The sequence below is a fragment of the Anguilla anguilla genome, chromosome 18 (genome assembly GCF_013347855.1).
Source record: "Anguilla anguilla isolate fAngAng1 chromosome 18, fAngAng1.pri, whole genome shotgun sequence".
Lineage (NCBI taxonomy): Eukaryota > Metazoa > Chordata > Actinopteri > Anguilliformes > Anguillidae > Anguilla > Anguilla anguilla.
The window spans coordinates 11,659,413-11,681,871 of record NC_049218.1 but is presented as its reverse complement, the minus strand read 5'-3'; the positions used below and the strand labels follow the sequence as shown (position 1 = coordinate 11,681,871).

Genomic DNA, 22,459 nt, shown 5'->3' with positions numbered 1-22,459 from the left:
CTGGAAAGTGTACGCGTGAGCCAGATGCGCACCACTCCAGCAGTGCAGAAAGGCATCCCCGCGGCCCTTTGTGTGGATCCCCATTTATTCAGCTTCGGCTTGGATTCCAGGTCCTCTCAGCGACTCTGTGCCCGTTGCTCCGGCTTTCCTTCCGTCCGCCGTGTTATTGCGGCCTCCTCTCAGGCGTGACGTATCCTCGCGTTCCGTCTGCAGGCGGCCGTCGGGCCGCAGTGGCCTTTCGCTGCCTTCTCTCTCGGAGAGCGGCGGCTGAGCGTGCTCCAGCTGTTCCCGGACCAGGTTCAGATGTGCTAAATAAATGAAAATATTTTGGTGGAACTAGCACCAGTGAGGCAGGCGGAAGGATTTGGGAAAGTGCGATTCTCATTGGGGCTCCCGCCATTTTTTGCCTGTTGTTTTAAAAAATAAAAAAAAACCCCAATGTATAGCTCTGTTAAAACAGACTTGTTTATTCAGCCAATGCGAACATTAGCCGTTCGCACGGTTCTTCTGTGGCTGTCTGTTTTCAGTCAGCCTGTGATCACGTGCTCTGTGCTAGCGCTCGTCGTCCGTACTGCCTTGCTTTGCCCCGCGCTGCAGGCTGCCAGAGCCCCTTTTAGAGGGCTGCTAAGGGAGCAGATGGGGAGAACCAGATAGGCCGTAGCCCTTCCAGCTAACACACTCGCATCTTCCCCCCCTGACCGCAGTCAGAACCATAAATGCATGACAGGCGACATCAATGGAGCTAGAAAAGGACCTGTAAAGCGGGGTCTTATTCTGTGCTTTCTGAAATATTTCTGAAACAGTGCAATGTTTCCCTCTGGACAGCACCTAGCCATCTCTGCAGGGTGGCATCTCTAGCAGAGAGCCAACTGATACTATTTTAATAGATTATGACTGGGGTTTGAGCTCTACAGTCCAATGCAGGGTCAATCCGCTCCATTTACCTGCATTTCTGGTTTTGTCTACATTTATTATAAATGCATGTCTCACAGTTGAATTAAGACTTCAGAGCATCTTCAGATCACACACTGTTAACTGTGATATCACACTGTTAATGATTCTAAACATGTCTTAATCTTCATCTTGTCTCTCAGATACCACCAGAAGAGCCTATGCAAGCTGGTAGGGAAGTTTAAGATGAGTTCAGGGACAGACATCACCTGCACGTCTGCCATCAACCAGTTATATTCCTGTATCCTACACAATGCTAATGACTCTTCTTTCCTCTCAGATCTCCAGACGCTTGTGTTTATATTGGCTTTATGACATTAAGAACTTTAACTCCCATCCCCACCCACACTTTGGCCCTTTGCCTTAAGAAATGCTTGTCTGTTTTTTTTTTTTGTTGAGCACTTTCACCAAAGCTTCACAATTCCAACTGAAAAATGGGTGAAATATTTTTTTTAATTACATACGTAAAATTTTGATCACTAAGTTCAGAGCAGCTGCAAAAAAACCATGGCCCATAAACCCATTAATTCTACGACAAACAAAACCAGTGACACCTGTCTATTTTAAAGCTCGTAATGGAACAATGTGATCATTTTTGCTCTTAGGGCTTTTCCATCTTATTCCTGTTTTACTGTCAATTAAGGCCGAGATTTATCCGTTTATGTGCTTAATTTCTCTGCAGCAGGGACTCTTTAACGGTGAAATCCAGACTGTTATTTATCAGCGAGTTCATCTGCGCACAGGGCTGTTTATTTAATCTGTGGAATGCTTTGTGAAATGGAACCCACCGCACTCTCATGCAGCTAATGCTGGAATTTTAACGATCGTAGAGATAATGCACTGTAATCCTTTCAACCGGCGAGAGAGACAGAAAAGAAGAGAACCATAAGGTTTATTTTTATTTCATACGTCTGCCGTATTTCGTAACGTGGTCCGCTATCATTTTCCAAACACCTCCAGAACGTCTGCTAAAATAAGAGGCTGATGTAGACCTCCAGGTGGGGAGGAGGCTATTCTAACCTTCTCTGTAAATCATATACATCGCTTCAGTTCTCAGGAATGTCTTCTTACTTGTTGTTAAAGGCATACAACGCACATTTAGCAATAAATCTGCTTTGCTCCCAGGTCCTTGTTTAGCTTTACTCATAGGAGTGTGTTTCCTTCTGAGGTCGTGCGAGGTGCTGGACTTTTGGCTGTGGATATTGTGGAAAATATTTATCAGAATATTACATTTATTTAAAACAAGATTTTTCACTGTTTATGTTGGGTTTCACACTTGAGAAACCATTCTTATCCTCATCTTCCTGTTTTCCCATTGGTGTCTAGCTTAGATTTATGGAAAATTTTGAGGGGAAAAAAAGGACAGACTTTTTGATCCCTGCTTGGTGATACCTGAGGAGGGGAGATCTTGCAATGGACCGTGACTGAAAGTCAAAGCTCCGGCCAAAGAAGGCCCCCAGGAGACTGCTACTGCTGCTAACAAGACTCAAATAACCGTTAAGCTTCACTTAAACATCTGGGTTTGTAGTGTCATTAATGATAGATTCATTTGAGTCGCCCAGCAAGAATTGGTTTGTGTAAAGAAAAGAGCCTCAGTGAATGGGAATCGGAATCAGGGCCAGCCAATCAGGAACAATGTTAGCCACACTTTGATTAACAAAGCCTTCTCGAAGTCTTTCACATTTCTAATGTGGATTCATTTGTGAGTGAGTCATCATACACCAATTAATGGGTTGAGCTGCCATGTGCTATCAGTCATTGAATTATATTTACAAATGAACTCCTTGGCTTTCATCTGAAGAAGTGTTCGTATTGTTCCAGTCAGGAAATCAGAGACAGCTTCCACTCATTAAGCAGTTAGTGTGAAACCCCAGACACCTAAACCTCACCATTAACTTCTTACAGAATTAATTTTCATACAAAATTTGCATCTACATGTCACATTTTGCCACAAACTGAAGATTCAGTGCTTTCACCCATGGCCACGTTATCCAGGCTAGTTTCGTGAAACCATATAATTTATCTTTCTTGGCCTTAAACACTATTCCACACACTGTATTCATTTTGAACTAGAGGTTTATTAATATGATAATGATGCACAATTTTGGAAAAAAAAAACTTTGAATGGAGCATAAAAATGGAGCGTAAATTAATACCTACATTGTGTGGAATAGTGTTTAAGGCTTAGGCTAGCACCACACTCATTGCTGCAACCTTTGCTTTCGATTTGGGAGAGCACAGATAAGCATGCGCACTCCTCCAAAGCACGCAGAGTTCCCACAACTGCATCTTATTGCGCCATGATGCTCAAGTCAGGCTTGTACAGACATGAGCTGGAGGAGGACACTTCACGTGCAACTCAACAGGCACACATGCAGTGCCTGATCGACCAGTGGGGGTCACTATATATGGTTAGAACCAGTTGTGTGTTGCCCTGCGGGGCTGCTGGCCACTGTTGGTAGTGCTGTGGTCTGGATGTGATGCCAGGCTGTTGAGCCCTTTCCTGCCGTAGAAAAGGGCCTTTACAGGATGAGCCATCCAGTAGCCCCGGGACCAGAGAATCTTTGGTTATAATTCTAAAGACACATCTGTTGTACTCCAACAAGGACAATCAACCTTTAATTGTTATTAAATCCTTATAATTTAGCATTGGTTCATCTGCTGAGTTAGTAGATCTGGTCTGAAGCTCTCCTTGACCGTTGTGCTGAGACATCGTACTGGCTGCGGGCGTGGACCGGTCTGTCGAAGTGTTCGACATGAATGTGGGACACATTTGCGCAGACATCCCTGATGCGCATACCAGAGCCGTCCACCACATCAGCCAGAATCAGGTAAGAGAGAAGAGCCAGTCTGCCTCTCTCTGGCCAGAGCTCCTCTGCAGGCTTATAGACCCTATAGGCTTCCTCTGTGCAGCTGTACATTTAAATTGAGCAGGTGCTCTGCCAGAACAGCTTACACTCTTTACATTCTTTACGTACAGTCCATTTTTACAGCTGGATATTTTACTGAATTAATTCAGGATAGGTAACTTGTTGATGGGTACAATGAGAGTGCCTCATGTGGAAACTGAACCTACAGGAGTGACAAGCCCAGTTCCCTGACCACAGGTGAATCGATAAGGTGTTAGAAAACAAGAGGAGTGGAGGTTGAGGCTTTCCTTGTTTTGTAGTTCCTGCTGTATCTGCACCAAACAACTCTATTTTGTGTGTTTTACTGCTTCATATTATTTAAAAAAGAAACAAATCTTTATCAACAATGCTAGTGCTGATTAATTTTAACACGGGAGCTGGAAAATAGCGTTACTTGGGAAGGATTCAGTGAGACACTCAGTGTCTTTTTTATTTACTATGTTTTTATTCCTGTTCTAAAGTCATAACTGCACACAGAACAATGACTGTGATTATCATTTTTCTTTCAACTGTCAAGACATTTAAATTGAGTTTTATGAGTTCTTGAGCAAAAATAAATCCCATATCCTCCTGAGGCCCAGCAGGGAAAAAAAAGTTTCCATATTTTAATTTTTTTGACATGGAAGTATTTTGGATGACAAAAACATGTTGCAGCAGGGAAAATATTTCCAAAAATATAATTAATTTTATTTTTATTGAATGTCTCTCTAAATGTAGGTTTCAGCATATTAGAATATATGGTTCTTGAGATTAAGACCAGAAATTCTTGTCCCAAACAGGGGACAAAAATGAATCCTGGGTTTTAGGAGGATATTAAAATAAATTAAGAGGGTTATATTTGGCATACATTGTGGCATGGGGACCATGGGAAACGGTGTTCTTTGAAACAAAGAAGACAAGACAAGCACATGGTAGTTTTTATACAGTCCATAGCTTTTTTAAGAGATCTGGAATTGGAATAGCTATGAAAAAGCTATTCCAAAAGCCTGTATTAATGCTTTATTTCTGGGATAATATCAATCATCAGGATTAAATGACATTTTTCATCAACATTTTACAACATTAAGTAATGGCAATGATTATTTTTATTTTAATATTTGAAATTGCATAACATTTTATTAATCAGATGTCAAGTGGCCTGGCTGTATGAGTGAATCCTTTAGCCATTCTTTCCAAATACAAAACTGAGCAATGAATTGTTTGATGATGGGGGAGCCTGGTACAGACCATTGGAATACCATGGCCTGTCTTTGGTCTGTTACATGTTTATGCCAGGCAGTTGTAGTTTTGTGATTTTGTGTTCATAAAAGGGGCACACTCAGTTAAAGCAATAGTCCTTTAAATAAATGGGTATTGCAAAAAGAATATTATAAGCTATTATAAAAATCTATAAAGGCTATGGCTATAATTGCCATTAAAAAAGGAATGAAAGGCTCTTAAATGATTTTTAAATATGTAGCTAGCCGAATTGACCCATACTTTCAAATGAAGTGTTGGGTCCTGAAAGCCATACAAGAGGTTGGCATCCTACCCAAGGGGTGTTCTTCAGTATTATACCACAAGATGTTATGTGTACAGTTATTATTCCAGCATGTATATAACTGTCAAAGGGATTCAGTGTTCCTGGCAGATTTTATAACACATTTATATCTTTGAAATGTAAGAAGGTTATGTAAGACAAGAGCTTGCAGGCCTTCAGAAGGCTTTTGATAGGCTTTTTTTTCCCAAAGGTCTCACCCATCCTGCCCTAAGGGGGGGTGCACTCACTGACCCCAAATATGGGAGCTGCTACTTGGCACATGGGGGCGGAGCCCGTGATTGTTCAGATGTTCACTTAGCCTGTGCTGCTGACGTCATGGGGGGAGGGGGGGTGGGCAGCGTGGATTAGCAGAGTAAACTGCCCCCAGTGGCCTGGATTAAGCGCTTTGGCACGGCTGCGCGGATTCAGAAGCAGTGTACTCTCCCACACCGGGGACGCCCCGCTCCCTGTCACGCCACCCTTTGTGTGCACGGCATGCTGGGTCATCGTGGCGGTGTTGACTCAGCTGAGACCGATGGAGTCTGTCCCTTTTGGGGGTCCTCCTCGCTCTAGCGTGGGGCCTGGAGGGTAAGCGTACGATGAACACAGGGAATTCCTGTGTGCGGATCCGCCCCCCCCCCCCCCCCCCCCCCCGCCTAAGCACCCAGCCTAGTCTCAATCAGCTTTCCCCCTTTTACAGTTTACCCTCGCCTTTACTCACCTGGAATTTTTCAGGCTGCTGGCTGCTTGAAAATCAAGTTTTGGAAATCAAGGTTGTTTCCAGGTTGTTTCTCACAGGCATACTGGAAAAATGCGTGCAAGTGTATAAAAACCCTCTCTGTCTCCCCCTAACCCCCCCTCCCACGCACACCACCACCTCACTGTATCATCACTTTGTGGACGTCATAAATTGAGCCCAAGAGTGTCTGCGGAGGGTAAATAAAAGTCTTTATTTGTCTTAGCGAGTGAAAAGAACCATCTTGCCTGCCCCTCTCTGCGTGCAGGGTTGCAGGGAGAAGGAAAAGAATCACAAATATGTTTCCACTCTGGCCCTGTCTGTCGGCCCCAGTGCTCAGCGTAATGATGGAAACTGCACATTATGGGGGTTACCTTAGACCTGCTTCCAATCTCCCAGATCCCCCAGGGACCCTGCCCAACGCTCTCAGATACCCCGGGGGGGGGGGGGGGGGGGGGGGGGGGGGGGCTTGGGGGCAGTGGAATACATTCTTCCTGTCAAATTTCACTGTATTCTGCTGCTGATAAGGAAAAAGATGTTCTGGATAAATTTTTTCCTGGTTCCCTTGCGGCTTTTGTAGCACTGAAGCTTAACCGACAGCAGACATTGTTCAGCGCGAGAGTTGAGAACTGCTGGCTTCGTGGGGTCGCCGTGTTCGGAACTGAAAGGTGTTGGGTTTCTCTCGCAGGGCTCCATGTTCAGCTCGCAGACGCACGACTTGTACAGCCTCTTCCTGACCAGCGCCGCGACCGACGGACTGAAGCTGTGGGACCTGCGCACTCTCAGGTGGGTCATCCTGCCTCGCCCAGGCCCGTGAATGGGCCCAGGGTGCAGGCCAAAGCGCAGGAGAGCCATGCAGACCGCGATCCTTTCACGCTCAGCCACTATTCAGTGTATTTATCTCAATGTCGTGCCGCATTACTATTACTGACTGTGCAGATGTGGTTAACGGTCAAGTTACTGTAAAAAGATGAGACCCCAGCACCACCCTGCTTCACTCTGTTCCACCCCTGCATCGTTTTCCACAACACTGGGGCTCCATTGGCTCCTAAGCCCTACCAGTGAATAGAGAGGATAGAGGGTTGCCCCTTACTTTTTAATGATCGCCATACTCTTGTTTCCATCCACCATCCGTACAACACAAAGTGTAAAGCAACAGTAGGGCAAGCTATGACTTTCGCAGTGATGGCAATATACTATTGTGTGGATTGATAAGGCGCTACACTGAAAAAATACTGTAGACACACTGGAGCGGATTGGAATGTCCATTCAACAGCCCTAACGTAGTTACACTGCGTCTTTTGGTCTATGGCTGACCACACTGCTCACAATTAGCCTCTGCCATCCACCTCCACTTGCCCAGCAGTATTGATGTTTTAGCATCACATATCCCCCTTTATACATGTGATGCTCTTGGAAATATGGTAGTGGTACTTTATTTATTTTATTACCACTAATGACGGTTATTTATCTTTCCTTTTCCTTTCCCTTTCCTATGGTCAAACATTGAGAATCACCCTGCCATTACTGATAATTTTTGGATGTTGCAGAATAATTTAGTCGTATCTGTGTATTCACTTTAGACGGGAATAGTTTAGCTTTTGACGTAGATAGAATTACGTAGGCATTTCTGCAAAGGCATGTAAATTTGAACCATTAAATGTCTACAATTAAAACAGCATTAAAACCCTCTGGTGGTTTAAACACAGCCATCAAGTGATCCTCTTCTGTATAAGAGGAGCTGAAAGTGGCGGTCTTCACAAAGCGTGTGTGTGACCACACACATTTTCTGAATGGTTTTGGCGGGGTTAGCTCTTCGTCTCTCGCTAGGTAAATAGCGGATTGGCGGCTCGGCCTGGGTCCGACACTGGCCTGCTGCTGAAGGACGGACTGAGGTTTGTTTTTTTGTCTATATCGCTACCTCAAAATCAGGGCCACACAGACACTGGGGCATACAGATGAAGCCCTATTACCTTTGTACAGCTGTGCAAAAAGAAAAAAACCTACTGGAATAGAAATTCAGACCTCTGTTCTTTATTTAATTAAAATGAAGCATAAATGTATTCCATTCCAATGGGAGCCATGTTATTAAGACTAAAATCTGTTAATATCTTAAGCAGGGAGACAACAATTGTTCACAGGTTACTGGTTGTACATTTTTAAGTAAGTTTTAGGTTAAGGCAGCTCTACCTGAAAGACTGATAAATAAAGTGATGTGTGCACTGCAGCATTCCTAACTGGGAATTGTTTCTGATATACTGGGTCTGACTTATTGATCTCTCCCCATCAATAGGAAAGCCATGCAAATATTTAGAACCACTTGTTAGCAAGCTGGCATATAAAAAATGTGATGTCTTGATTCCAAGAATATTTATGCAATGTACTGAACTACATATGTATGTGGTTCCCCTACTCCAAGGTACTATCCCAAAACTCCACAACCAACATACCTACACACATACGTTCAGTCTGCTATATCATAAGGGACCAGAACGTCTTTCATCGGGGGAAGGGGGGCGGCGTCCGGGGAGGGAGTCGGGCAGGTTCCCGCTACCCAGTTACAGCATCCCAGGGAGCTCTTCCTACAGAAACAACACCCTCCAGCACATCACTCACCACTCACCCCTGACCCTGCAAGACCTGCACTTCCCTCATGTGTCAGGTGGGAGCGGGAGCAGCTCGACCACTGCTTCCTCTCATTAACACCGTCGCATAAAACACAGAGACTGCTCCGAGAGTTTGCGTACCTTAGCAACGTGTCGGCCTTCTGGGCGGCCGGTGTGCGAAGAGGGACTCGTATCGTGCGTGCAAAAAGGAAGTAGGACGTCTCAACTTTGGTATTTGCAATTTAAAGCCTTCTCACAAGGTGAACTTACTGACAAGCCTATCGCAGAGGTATTTATAATGATTTTTCATTTAGGGTCAACCACATCAATCTGTCAGCCTCATCACATCCACAGATATATATCAAGAGCTATGGGACCCTGAGCTGTTCTGTGTGACCCACATCACATGAGACAGCTCTCTGTCTTGTCTGGTTAGAAGCGGTGAAGCAATCATAATATAGTACTAGAAAAGAGGTTTTGTACTCTATATATTTTATGTCATATTTTATATGTAGAGCTGTGGTTAAGTCAGGAGCTCCTGGACGTTTATTAAGACTGACATCATTGCTTGTAAATTGTATATGGCCAAAAATTCAAATCAGTTGCAGCTGTAATATGTTCCGTCTGCCTATGAATGTTTTAAGAGGGTGGCCATCACCTGAACGGGGGTCTCAGTTTTTGTTAAGCAGTCTCTGGTTGGACCTGCTGCACTGGCAAGGGTAAAGGTCAAATGTTATAGGGCAGGAGTATTTGCCTAGGGCCAGACAGTTCACATCCTAGCAGGGCTGTTTGGCTGGCCGGTTGCAAAAGAGAGTGCAGCTTAACCCACTGTTGGAACAGCATTTGGTTTCACTCGACTGTGGGCCCTTCTGTGGAGTGTGGAACGCTTTTTCATTGTTCATGGAATCAGAATCAAAACTTTATTAGTCTGATTATCGTGAAGTGGAGGACAGGGCACTGGATTCAGAAAGTAATGGTGCCATTTTCTTTCCAGTTTTGGATACCTACCTACTAAGCAATTAATTTCGACCACCTCACACTGTCTCCAGCTGTATAACTGATAAATACAACAAAGTCTAATGTAAATTAACATATATGGATCACGGCTGATCTGAGCTGTCCTAAAAATAATGTAATTATGTTCAGTAAGTAATATGTAATACGCCATTAAAAATGCTCCTTGTCATTGCCAGATAATTCAAAAGAAAATGAGACGACTCCCATTCTGTGCATAAATAACCATATAAGGTTTAATGAAGGATATTGCACAGAATATGCAGCCACCAGTGTTTAAAATAGTTTTACTTGGGTTCTTGGCAAAGTAAAAAAATGTCTTTTTTTTGGCTTTCATTCTTTCAGTCTGAGTCTCTTTCCGTACTTGTCTCCAGGCCCCAGATACTGTCAAATCCTCCTTCTGTCCCGTATAAATATTTGCACCTTATTTCCAGGTCGTATTTCGGTCAGGTTTGGGTCCTGCGGTCTGTCATCGAGCGACCCGCTCTCACCGCCCGCGCTGATGGAAACCGCGCAGAGTGCGCCGCAGAAATACGTGTGAAAGATTCCTTTCTTCCCCTGTCCCTCCTTCACCTTGACGCCGTTGTTCCATGGGAAGGAGCTACAGTCGGTGCAGTTTATCTGCGCCGAGGGCCTCCCTCCTCAAATTCACTTTCCGCTTGTCAGTCATCGGCTCCGGAGAAAGGAGAGGAAAGCGAGGACTTGCAACACGCCAGTTTTCAGCTGGACTCGCGCGCGATGCTTCATTTGAATGGATCTGTGTGAAATTCCATCTCGTATTTGCCTTGGAAATTCCCTAAATCTGAACAGTATGCATTTTAAATACAATGGGCAGTTATGCTGTGTTTTGTTATCAGTGAACCCTGATGAGGACAAAAGTCTTTGTTTGCAACTTTGTTAGCTTTGTTAGTGAAGTTGGCTACACGTTGCAGAACAGCATGCATACTGTATCAATTCAGTTCCCGATTGAAATAATTGCTGGTGAATTAAAGCTAGCTAAGTTGCAACTATAAACAGTAACAGCAGTTCTCATAGCGGGGAAGACATCTTGGGGGGAGAACAGAAATCAATACAAAAGCTACCCAACCATGGCCATCTGGCTGCCTAACATAACTAGCTAGCTAAAAGTAATGTTACTTACAGGTCCAACAGAAAAAAGGCCAACTCTGTGTCACTTTTCATCCCCTTGGCAAAAGCAATTCCAAGGTTGACTCTAGTTTTTAAATGAGCCCTGTCTGCTTGTCTTTTTGCTTTGCTGTATCTAGTTATCTTCTTAGCATCTGCCATTGCAGCAGCTAACTAGCAACAAACGCTTCTCTGGAATCTGATCTCAAACCACAGGCTCTGTAGCCACACCCACCCCTCCCCACACAAAAAATAGTGCCAGGCCCAGAAATGTCTCAAACACATTTTAGAATAACAAATACAGGTAGAAGGTGCACAAATTTGGCGAAACTAAGTAAAAATATAGATTGCCAGTGCATCATAGATATGCCTTAGCATGGTTGTTTTATAATATTTTCAAGTACAAAATCCTGCACGGTCTGCCTTTAATGGTGGCTGCTCAGTTCATATTTTCCGTTTTCTCAGGACTGTAGCTGCACGCTAATGTCCAGCACCTGAATAGACTGCGTACCAAAGAGCAGGCAAGGTTTTATTTTTCCACGGGCCTCGTTAAAATGCTTCAGTGACATCATCTCAGCATAAAGAAAAGGTCAAACAGAAAAATAGGAAATGTTTGGCCACAGCTGTTCACTTTGCAAAAGATTATCGGAGGATTTGTTATATATACATTGGATTGAGTGTGTTGCAGTGGGAAGCCAAAGGCTCCCTGTTGAGTTAAAAATGAGAATGAGCCTTGGACCAGGCCCTGTTCTGTGGAGCATTGTGAGGCTGGGGGGGGGAGGGTGTGTTTTCAGCACTGGTTCTTCGGTCATTGCCCCATTTTCTACTGGCCGTACACCAAGGAGTTCTGGGCTCCGCTGGAGTTAGTTTGGACTCGGGTTCTCGTGGCTGTATCCGAGCGTAGGCTTCCCTGATCCAGTTTAATCGCTGTTCGTGAGACCAGCCCAATGGTGCACAGCCTGCCTTCAGATGTGAAATCACTGTCTGAAAATTATTTGAAGCTCAGGAAGTTGGTTAAGGCAGGGGGAAGCAGTGGTTGTGGCATGCCACGCACTTTCCTGGTTTTTGTTACACTCCCTAATAGATTACCGTGTGTTAGGGGTATTCAGCGTTTTACCATTCAGACTGTGCAATCAGGCTTGGATGTAACGCAAACTGAAACATCACTGGCAGTCCAAGACCAGGGATGCCTTTGCTGGTGTTCAGTCTTCAAGCTCTAAGCCCATGACAGAAACCCTTGCGCACATGCATGTATTGACAATGGGTAGCATACCTGTTAGTATTTTTTGGCTTTTCCTCATTCCCTTAAATTATGGGTCAGTGGTGATTTGCTTTGACTCCTGGTCTTCCCCATGTTTTCACTGTCATATTTAATTATGCTGACAGGTTTGTGAACTGGAAGTTTGTTCTTTTTCTTTTGCTCATTTGCTTGTGTCCCTCCATGCACGGTTGTGACGTTATGACGGTTGGCAAAAAAAACTAAAACATCAGCAAGCATTTGTGTAACTGTGGAAACGGAGACATGAGATTGGCGGTTCAGCGCGGCAGCCAATGTGCATGATCGTTGTTTGTTTTGCTTGAACGGTTGAATAAATACCTAGGAAATATAGGGGTATTAAAGTAATTTTGTTTATCCGCTATAATCTTGTATTGTAATGAGAAGCAGGCAGGCTTGGCTTGTAATAAAGGGCGTATCTAAATCACTGACAGGCCTGATAGATCAGACTGGGGTATAGGAGCGCGTGCGCGAGGTTCATCTGTGGCGTTCACATAGGACAACACCAGTGGAATTAATTGACCCATTTATTTTGACGTTTAGATTTATATTCTAGCTTTGTCTGGCTGGGTCAATAGCATGTTTTCTCATGGGTGGAAGGAAGGAATTAAATGATTGTTTGGCAGTCTGGATAGTGTTATTAAGGGAGTTAATTTATTGTGTTATTGTGCTGCTCCATAAACATTGATGATGAATGACTGACTTGTAAAATGCAAACAAATTGTATTAAATCCCTTTATATGGCCACGTGCCTCATACAAAACTCTTAATGGAGTTCTCCTCTCATTAGAAGCAAATCTCTGGTTTATGACCGGTTAAAGATGGGCCTCGCGCAAGAGGTAATATTCCCTGTGTGCCTTCTAAACTTCAGCAATTAAACTGCGGACCTACAGCAAAAACCACAATTGAGAGGGATACCTTGTTCAGTGGAAACTCCTGGTTCATGGTTTCATTATCACTTAATGACCAATGGCCCTTGACTGCCAAAGAATGGAGTAATATCCTGTGGGTTCTCAAATTTGTTATTTCTTTACAGCTGAATGTTGGCCGCTGCAGGCTATGATGACCGCTGGAATGACCACTGTTTACCCTGCTCCGCACTCCTTAATGACAGTCCACAACGTGGCACATGTATTTTGTGGCTTCACCGCATTTCCGTGAGATGATGTAGCCTCGGACCCCTTCCAGGGGGGAGGACAGTGAGTTAAAGCCCATTAAATTGTCATACTTGTCTGCTGGTTTCTCGCTGCTAAGTGTGAGGCTAGCCTCCTCAGTCTCCACGAAAACACATTGCACAAGCAGAAAGCAGCATCTTCCCAGTGAAATACAGCGTTACTCACTGTCTGCTTTGAATATAAAGCAATGGTCAAGCACACCTCTCCTGTGTGTGTTCTGAGCAAAATCCGGCAAAACTGAAAGCAGCTGTAGAATGTATAGCCGTACGCATATGTTCAACCCTAAATATACTCCAGCACGCTTTCAGAATCTTGAACACAAGTGTATTATTAAAGCCATTCAGATACATCCCGTATATTGGGTATATTAGGTTATGAGAGCGATGGTTCTGCTTCAGAGTTTGAAAGGGCAGGTCCCCCCGCCAAATGCTAATCTGATCGTTTGCAGATTAGGGTAATTTGTGTTTGTAGAGCTGGTGCCTGATTTACGGAAATGCTGCAATACTGAAGAATGAGTTTAGCTGGCATACACAAGCTCATATCTGTTTCCCTAGTTGACTCTCAATAAGAACATTACAGACCAAGTCAAAATTTTAAAAAGAATGTACATTTCTCTCTCTCTCTCTCTCTCTCTCTATATATATATATATATATATATATGCAAAAATGTAAAGTATAAATTAGCAGTTTAGTTAGAAGCTAATTATTTTTAAATAAATATAATATGATTGATATCACTGTTTCTGTAGGTTTGGACCAAAAAACAGGGAAAAGCGAGTCCCCAAAAAAACTGAGTCTGAATTTAAATTTTTATTGAAAGGATCTCTGGCGATATATCAATATCAGGACCAAAGGAAGGTTATCGCTTTTTTTTTTTGCTTTTTGATACAGAATTTTTTCTAGACCTGTAGAAGAAAGTATGAAGTCTGCTAATTAGTTTGATGAGTGCCTTTGATCAATGGAGTTGGTTTTTGGAAACCTTGTAGACCCAGGAGAACTCGCCTTTGGTAATGAGGCGCAGCCTGCTCGACAGACGCATTCCTGGACTGAGCTTGTATCTCTCCCTCTCAGCGCACGGCCAAAACATGTTCTCTGCGCACTGACCCAGAAAACGGGATCACAAACAGTACAAAAGAAGCAGCGAACCTCCGCGGTGCATCTCTGTGGCCTGTGTGAGTGCGACTGTCTTTGATGGTGTCCCTGCCAGGCTTCGATGAGTTCCAGGTTGTGTTAATGTGCATCTTGAAGACGTGATCATTTTTGCACATGCTGTTCTTGTTTGCTATGGAGAATTTAAGACCTTGTGTGTCATCACTTTTTTCCCCCAACACATTCTGGGGTAAATTCACTAACTGTGACTTTTGGTGGTAAATTTCCTCTTTCCTTTTAAGTGTCAAATCTGATTGCTCTCTGTGAAACATTTATGGTATGAATTTACTAAAATAAGTTGAGAACGGCCACTAATTGCAAACGTGTACCTTTGTAAATGTTTTTTGAATACCGTGGTTTTTTTTTTTTTTGTGCATTTTTTTTTGTGTGCATTATGATCACAAAGGAAGCGCAATGCTTCAACATGTTGCATTTTTTCATTTACAAAACTTCTATGAAATTTACCTTCATTTGCATTGACCCACCGCTTATTAAAATACTGAAAGACAAATGGTCAAATATGCAATTATATTAACTATTGTGCAACAGATTAAATAGTTCAAGATACATGTTGTATAATTTGCTGTACTGTTAATGTAATCTCGACAAATAGAGAAATTACTTAGATAGAATTTTGTTTGTTTCATGGTAAGGCAGTTCCATGCCTAATACCTAAATTGATGAGCATAACAGTTGGGTCGGAGGTAATACCCTTGTCTGTTTCCTGCATTTAATCTGAGTCAGCAGAAGGAATTCCTCCTCTCACGGCTGGTCGCAAGTCAAATCCCTGGTGGTTTTTCATGCTAACTGAGTCTGTGATCAAAACTCATTTTTCATTCTGTTTTTATAGCAGATGAGGTGCAGATATGTTGTCCTGGGCAACCAGGACCATTTGACCAGGACCAAGTGTCCAAGTGGGACCAATTTAGTGCCCCAGATAATAAAGCCACATTCTCTCTGGTCAAGATTTTGTTTAATGTAGCATTACTCCGATCAGTAGAATTGCCAGAGATGAGCGGCCCCTAAGTGCACTGTGTTATCTGCTGTTATTGAATTCACAGACCATATCCCTCAGGTACGGTAGCATTCTGTTCATTTGGACTGCCTTGGAGGCTTTTAGTGATGTGACACAAATCAAATGAAACGGTATCTGCTGGAACAGATGATTCACATATATTGTACAGCTCGTCACCAGAATCTAAACCCTTGGATCCGAGGAGACTTCTACAGGTGTTCTTGTGGTGATGTTTCTTTCTCTCTCTCTCTGAATCTCTCTCCCTTTATCTTTCTCTCAAATTCATATTTAAATGCTTTATTGGCATTACATATTTAAAAATACATATTGCCAAAGCATAGTGATAACAAAAATCAACCATAGTAAGAACATATTTAAAAATAACCAACAATAATAACATCTAAATGACAGCCACATAACATTTATTAAATAATAACTACTAAATACTATTACTATACTATATTGTGCTGTATTAATTAAATTTTTTAATGCTCTCAATAAAATCTTTTTTTTTTTTTTTTTTTGGTGAGATGTTTTACTCACTGTCCCTCAGGCTGTGACAGGCAAAAACATGGAGTATTTACCTTTTCGTAATAGGTCTCACAGCTTTTGTTCATTTGTAAGGGAGAGAAATTTGTTTTGGAATATTTACATCGTATTAAAATATGTTTTTCTTATCTGTGAATATTTTCTCTATCTTTCTCTTGTTTTCTCTTTCTCTGTCTCTCCCTCCCTCTCTTTCTCTCTCTGTCGCTTTCTCCCCAGGTGTGTGCGTCGATACGAGGGCCATACAAATCGCTGTCATCCGTGCAGCTCCACCTTCTCGCCCTGCGGACGCTACATCGCCACCGGCTCGGAGGACAACTGCGTGAGTCCCACAGCGCTTTCCCTGTGCCTTACTGCTGCTGCTGTTTCTGTTCCTCTCATAACCTCCTTACTCACCTTTCCCAGCTGTCACTCACCCTCCTCCTCCTCCTCCTCCTGCTTTTTTCACTTTCTTCTGCATCGTCCCTTGCCTCAGTGCTGCGGGAAACCTTTTAGACAGGATGCAGGCCTTACGCTCTCTCCTCACGGTACGGTTTGTCTTCCATTCCAAGTTTACTCTTGTCTGCATATTTCAAATGTCAGTGTCTGTTGCTGCCTGTGAAAGAGAGCGAGTGCCATACTGTGGTCTGAATGGCCAGACGGGCTGCACACCTTCAGCTCTGATAGGACATCAGGTGTCTTACCTCACAATGGAAAAACTTTGCTTGTGTGAACTGAAGGCAGGAACAGGAACTGAATGTAGAGAGGGGAAGTGACATCAGACTGAACACATTGAGTAGAGGTCTGAGGTCGCACCACTGTCATTTTATATAACAGGTCAGTTAGGCAGACAACCCTCTGTGCCGACTAGCGTATATAATAAACTATAAATATGTATGAATTAAAAGTAATTTAATCTACGGTGAGTGAATAGCCCAGTTTGGACAAATCAAAATACTCCCTCGATCTTCACGGACCTTATTTCTCATGTACTAAAATTCTGAAATAGAAGGAAGGCAGATTTTTTTTGCTAGGTGCTTTTAAAAGACCACTTCTGTTCTTCTCACAGCTTGGTGCAAAGAGCTAACTTTAGCGCATTTGTCTCAAAACCACCCTCACACACACCTACTATGTGATCCTAACCGCTCCACAAGGTGAGTACATGAGGAGCACTGGCGGACAGCAGTGACTTATGACAGGACGAGCCTTGCTGTCGAGTTTGTAGGGCATACATGGACAGCGATGTGACATGACATATGCGTTATGCCATTTCTGGCTTGGCTGAAAGCCCTTTCCTGGGCCCCATACCATAGCTCCTGTTGGACGTGTTACTGTTTTTTTGAGCAGGGATCCCAGACGAGCTTTAAAAAAAAATAAAAAAACGCAATTCTCCATTCAGGAGTCTAGTCAACAGGGGCGTACACCAGATTCTGCCTTATTCACACTGCCAACAGGTCATTCCCCCTGTGTCCTGCTGCTTTACTTTTGAAAATTTGGTAGATATTATTTTCTAGATTCATGGTGCTGCCATATCAGAGTGTAATTGGAAGAAACACAAGTACTTCTTTTTTTATATTGCAGCACTGGTATTGTCTGCCTCTCTTGAATTTAAGCCAACTTATCCCTTCATTCATATAAGCAGTATAACCCATTGCCCTCCTCCATCAATGAGGAATAATTTGCCCAAGAGAGTGGTGTTTGACATTCAGGCATGTTGCAATTTTATTTGGACAAGGGAATTGCTGACAGCTCAGGGAAACTCCTTTTAGAGGAAAACAGAGCAGATCAATGTGTGTGTGTGTGTGTGAGAGAGAGAGAGAGAGAGAGAGAACCCTTGTCAAACACACAAAGCAATTCTTCAGCCAGAATGAAAAAGGAGATATACTATAAACTATACATTGAGCCACTTTACTTTAGACGTGTATGTTCTTATAAAAATATATGTTCTTTTTTTTTTTTTCTTTTTTTACATACATGCCTGAATAGATTCCTGTTTGGTATTGATGCACTGAGGTAGGTTATTAAAGCCAGCCAGTAAAGGATTGTGAGTCTCAGAGACAGGAAGAGAAAAAGAATTGAAACTCCTCAGATTGCTCCCACATGTACTGTGGAGGATTGTTCAGGACTGTACCAGGGCACTAGCACACACGTTCAGTGTCTGTCAAGATACTTTTTATTTTTTTTGCTCCTTTCTTCCTGCTTGTCCTCCCTTTTGTTCTACTTTTCATCCAACAGCCTTTCCCATTCTGTCTCTCTTTATCCCTCACTGTTTTCTTTCTCATGGCGACATTGAGTCTCTCTCTCTGTTCAGTTCATTTTCACTTCAAGTGGCTGCATTGGACGATAAAAAAAAATATTTGCGTTGCCATGGCACCATCGTATGAATAATTGCGAAATAGCCATGTGAAAAAATTGGTAATTTATATTATATTCACTATAAAATGAATAGGACACACATTGCTGGTATAATTAAACTACAAAACACCAAATAATAAAACATCTCACCAAAAACCACAATGACTCCCAAAGTTGGTGGGGGGGTGGGGTGGGGTCAGGGTTGGAGGGGTAGTGAAGACAACAGACAGGCACGGTGAGGGTTGAAGGAAAAAAGTACTGTGTAGGATGCGGATGTGGGTTAGTGGGTGTGTGGGTGTGTAAGGTGGGCTTAGAAGAATTTCCTATTCCCAAAAGAGGGCCTGACCTAGAGTTTTGGAACCATAGACCTAGTCACAGATAAATACAGTAAGCAAGGAGCTCTGGAGCATGATGAAGTGGCTGCCACTTTAAAAATCTTTTTTGACAACATGAAACTTTGCGTGTGTTGTTAGTGTACTTTCTCCGAGAGCGGAGTTTCTGGAGATCGCTCGTAATTAGAAATGCAGACCTGGATGCCGTCGCTCAACCCAACTCTCTGCAAGCGTAAATCTCCCCGGCCTTGGCAGGTCACCGTACCTGCAGACCCACTGACCCCAAATCCCCAGCATCTCTCTCTCTCTCTCTCTCCTCCCTCTCCTCTCTCTCTCTCTCTCTCCTCTCTCTCCTCTCTCTCTCTCTCTCTCTCCTCTCTCTCTCTCTCTCTCTCTCTCCTCTCTCTCTCTCTCTCTCTCTCTCTCTATATACCCTCAGCTGTGATGTATGTCTGAAATTTAACCCCATTCAATGGAAGCAAGCTTCCCCTGCCAAATCTTTGTGCCAGATGCCTCTTGAATCAATTCAGTGTGTCTTGGTCCTGTTTCCTCATCCATAGCCCTGTGCTGTGCTGTGCATTGTTCAGTGTCTACTGTATGTACAGTATCTACAGTTGGATTTCACTCCGTGCAGATGGCATGTAAGAAAACCTTGCTTTCGAACATCCTGCTGATCGGACATGAAGGATCGTATGGCTTGAGGCCTGAATTTGACCATGAAAAGTATTCCTTGTATATTGTCGGTATGTTTTGAGATTTACATTAAGAAGCTGTAGTCAGGCTTTTCCAGTAAAAAAGCCAGCCCTGTTTGCCTGATACAAAATCTGTTTTAATTGTACCCAAATTGGCTCCTTACAAGGTTTTTTTTGTTCTTTCAAATTTTCAAGAAGGAACAAAATATGTTTACACAATTCAGTTTAAAGAAAATGCTACCTTCGTTTAATCTCTTTTTGAGAGAAAGAGAGTGAGACAAGAGGGAAAATGGCCTTAACAACTTTTCCAGGGTGAACCTGAAACACGCTTCGCTTGACAGAGCCAGGTTTTTGGAAGACTTCTCCTCTTCCTGGATCCGGCTCTCCTCTTAGGTGCCGTGTGCTATAAAAGTAGTGCTATAATATATGCATGTTGATAGCTGTTATTAATTGTGGGACTGGCCTTCGCGTTGTGGAAGGGTTGAAGGATTCCAGGATTTTTTGGAAGTGGGAATGTGCACGGTAGTGAGCTCCTTCACCGTTATTTGTGGCCGCTCTGAGACCTGCAGAAGCCAGGAGCATTTGTATTTGTCTTAATATTTCACAAGACAATCTCAGGGAGAAAAGAGCAGGTTCATATTACTGAATTTCCACCCCAAACAGGGAAAATCTAAAACGGGGGTGAAGTGTAACTCTATTTTGGTACATGGACTCCCAAGAAAGTGATCTGTTATGTAAAATACATATAGTGCATTTCTCTCTTCTATCTATAGGCAATATATAATATGTGATAATATATAACATGTCGTATATTGCTTTTCTGTAAGGTTATTTATGGACTCGAGATGAAGTTAAAGAGGGGCACAAATTGTGAGTTTGACTAAGTTGATTAAATGAAAGCTTCTCGGTTCACTTTTGCTGTTGGGAACACCATGCTCCCTACTTTCAGATTTATGGTTATTGGTTTTTAACTTGCGAAACAATTTATAGCTCACGTACCGCAAATAACCATTCCAGAAAATGAATAAGATGCATGTATTTTAACTTAACTTTCAGAGTTACAGACATTGCATGGTTTCACAGGAACCAGAAGGTTCTTGTTTCTGAGGTTCTACAGTATTTGTTTATTTTAAATATTTATTGGAACCTCCTTGTTATTACTACTGCTTATTTTCCGAGCTCATGCTCTAAAGTTTTATCATTTACATTTCAGCATGTGCATATTGCAACCAGTGTACTTTAGTAGTTTGCCTTTGCATAATAGCAGCGGCCAAAGTGTTTTTTCTTGCCCCTCCCAAGGGATAGAGAAAACTGCATGTTGGCAAATGGCAAATGTATCGGCCATAGGTTTTAAATTATAGGCCTACATAAGGATTTGTATCTCATGTGTCCCAGGAGTGTGATTGGGGTGAAGTTGGGTTATGGGTACTTATATGAGCAGTTTTTTTTTTTTTTTTTTTTTTGGTTTTGTTAGGGGGGGACCTAGTACGATGTGCGTTTTAGTTGTGCTGCCCTAGCAAAGGCTTAGGTTGCTTTTGTTCGATTAGCTGCTGATGTTGTGCGCTGTTCATGTACGCCAATGGGAGCACTCACCATCTGTCCACCTGTTGCCCACCACAGCTAGCAATGCACAGCATGTGCAGCGTAGAGCTAATCGAGCATACGTCTACCTGTAATTTAGTATTCATCCGATTGTCAAGGAAGAACGACCTCTGTCAGAATTACTGAATGGGCCAAAGCCTGATGGGACATAGCTTTCTGATCTGCTTTTCATGAGCTGCGAGTGATGCAAAAGGACAGCGTTGAACCATGTTGTCCGCTTATCATGCCAGATTGTGTGCGTAGTTACAAAGATTGATCTGCTGCCATGAGAGGCCTCAGCGCTGACACCCTCGCTTCTTGGCCTAATAAACACGTAGATCGCAGAGATTTGGACATCCACGTTTTCATCTCGTCAGAAAAAAAAAAATGAGTCTGCGCCAGAGGGTTGTTTGATGAGGGAATTAAGAGATTTGTGGGGTGTGGCAGGACTGCGGCCGGGCTCGTGAAGACGAAGGAGGCTTTGAAGAGCGGGCGGCTCTGTCAGCCATTATCTACCTCGTGGATTCCTCGGCCTGGCGCTGAGGCGGCGCTGGTGGGCTCTTTCCAGTGAGACCTCTCATCCCGCCTCACTCTGCATTCAGGGAAGCTTAATGGAAAACATCTGAAGGAATTCCACAGTTCTGTGGTCTGGTAACAAACAGCTCGGCATCTGGATGTATCTGTGCTTGCGGCAGATGGCAGAATTGCTGTCTGTGTGTCTTTGACAAGGGTTTCTCTCTCTCTTTTTCTCTCTCTCTCTCACACACACACTCTCTCGCTCTCTCTCTCTCTCTTTTTTTTCTCTCTCTCTCTCTCTCTCTCGCTCTCTCTCACATCCTTTTTAGTATAATGGAAAGCTTAGTTTTTTTTTCTTGCATTGAAGATGCATTATGGGCTTTTCACTGCTGAAAGTGATGTATTTGAATACTTCAGGGACAGCAAAAATAGCCATATTCGCCAAGCCAAGACATTTGTATTGTAGTGCACTTATGGGTGTGTGTGCGTGCGTGTGTTTGTGCGTGTGTGCCTGCATGCATGTGTGTGTATACACACTTTGAGCTGATACTTGGGGGAGTGAGGACAGAGACAGATGGTTTAAAGTTTTATTGCAGCAACAAAATATGTTACTGATATGTGGGCTAAGCCACAAACAAACTCATTATGCTCAAACTATGTCCAGATTATTCCATGGCAGTTCAGTTTTCTGTGACAAATGATCAACATCCTGGTCATTAAATCTGCTGGAGATACCAACCCCTCAAGGCGAATTTACTTGGAAGTTTTGGTTATACTGCAAGTGAGATGCAGAGGGAATCCTAACCGTAAAAACAAAGTGTACTCCCGGCACTACAAAGTTTTTGTATAAAGGTTGAGTGAGTAGTTTAAAGTATCACCGGGAAGCAGAACATCCTTACATAGCTGCCTTTATTTGCCAGCGAAACAAAAATGGTAATGGCCAAATTTCCAATGACCCATTTGACTCACCTTGACTGGTGGCA

At 43.1% G+C, this 22,459-nt stretch overlaps 1 protein-coding gene across 2 annotated transcripts in view; it reads left to right on the top strand.

The window, feature by feature from the left end:
• Window positions 1-22,459, top strand: part of wdr27 (WD repeat domain 27) — a 62,310-nt gene that overhangs the window by 18,806 nt on the left and 21,045 nt on the right. For both annotated transcript variants that reach the window (XM_035399412.1, XM_035399411.1), the window contains exons 20-23: window positions 1,095-1,192; window positions 3,661-3,782; window positions 6,804-6,901; window positions 16,241-16,343. In XM_035399412.1, coding sequence (XP_035255303.1) covers window positions 1,095-1,192; window positions 3,661-3,782; window positions 6,804-6,901; window positions 16,241-16,343 — 421 coding nt within the window. The remainder of the gene's footprint in view (window positions 1-1,094; window positions 1,193-3,660; window positions 3,783-6,803; window positions 6,902-16,240; window positions 16,344-22,459) is intronic.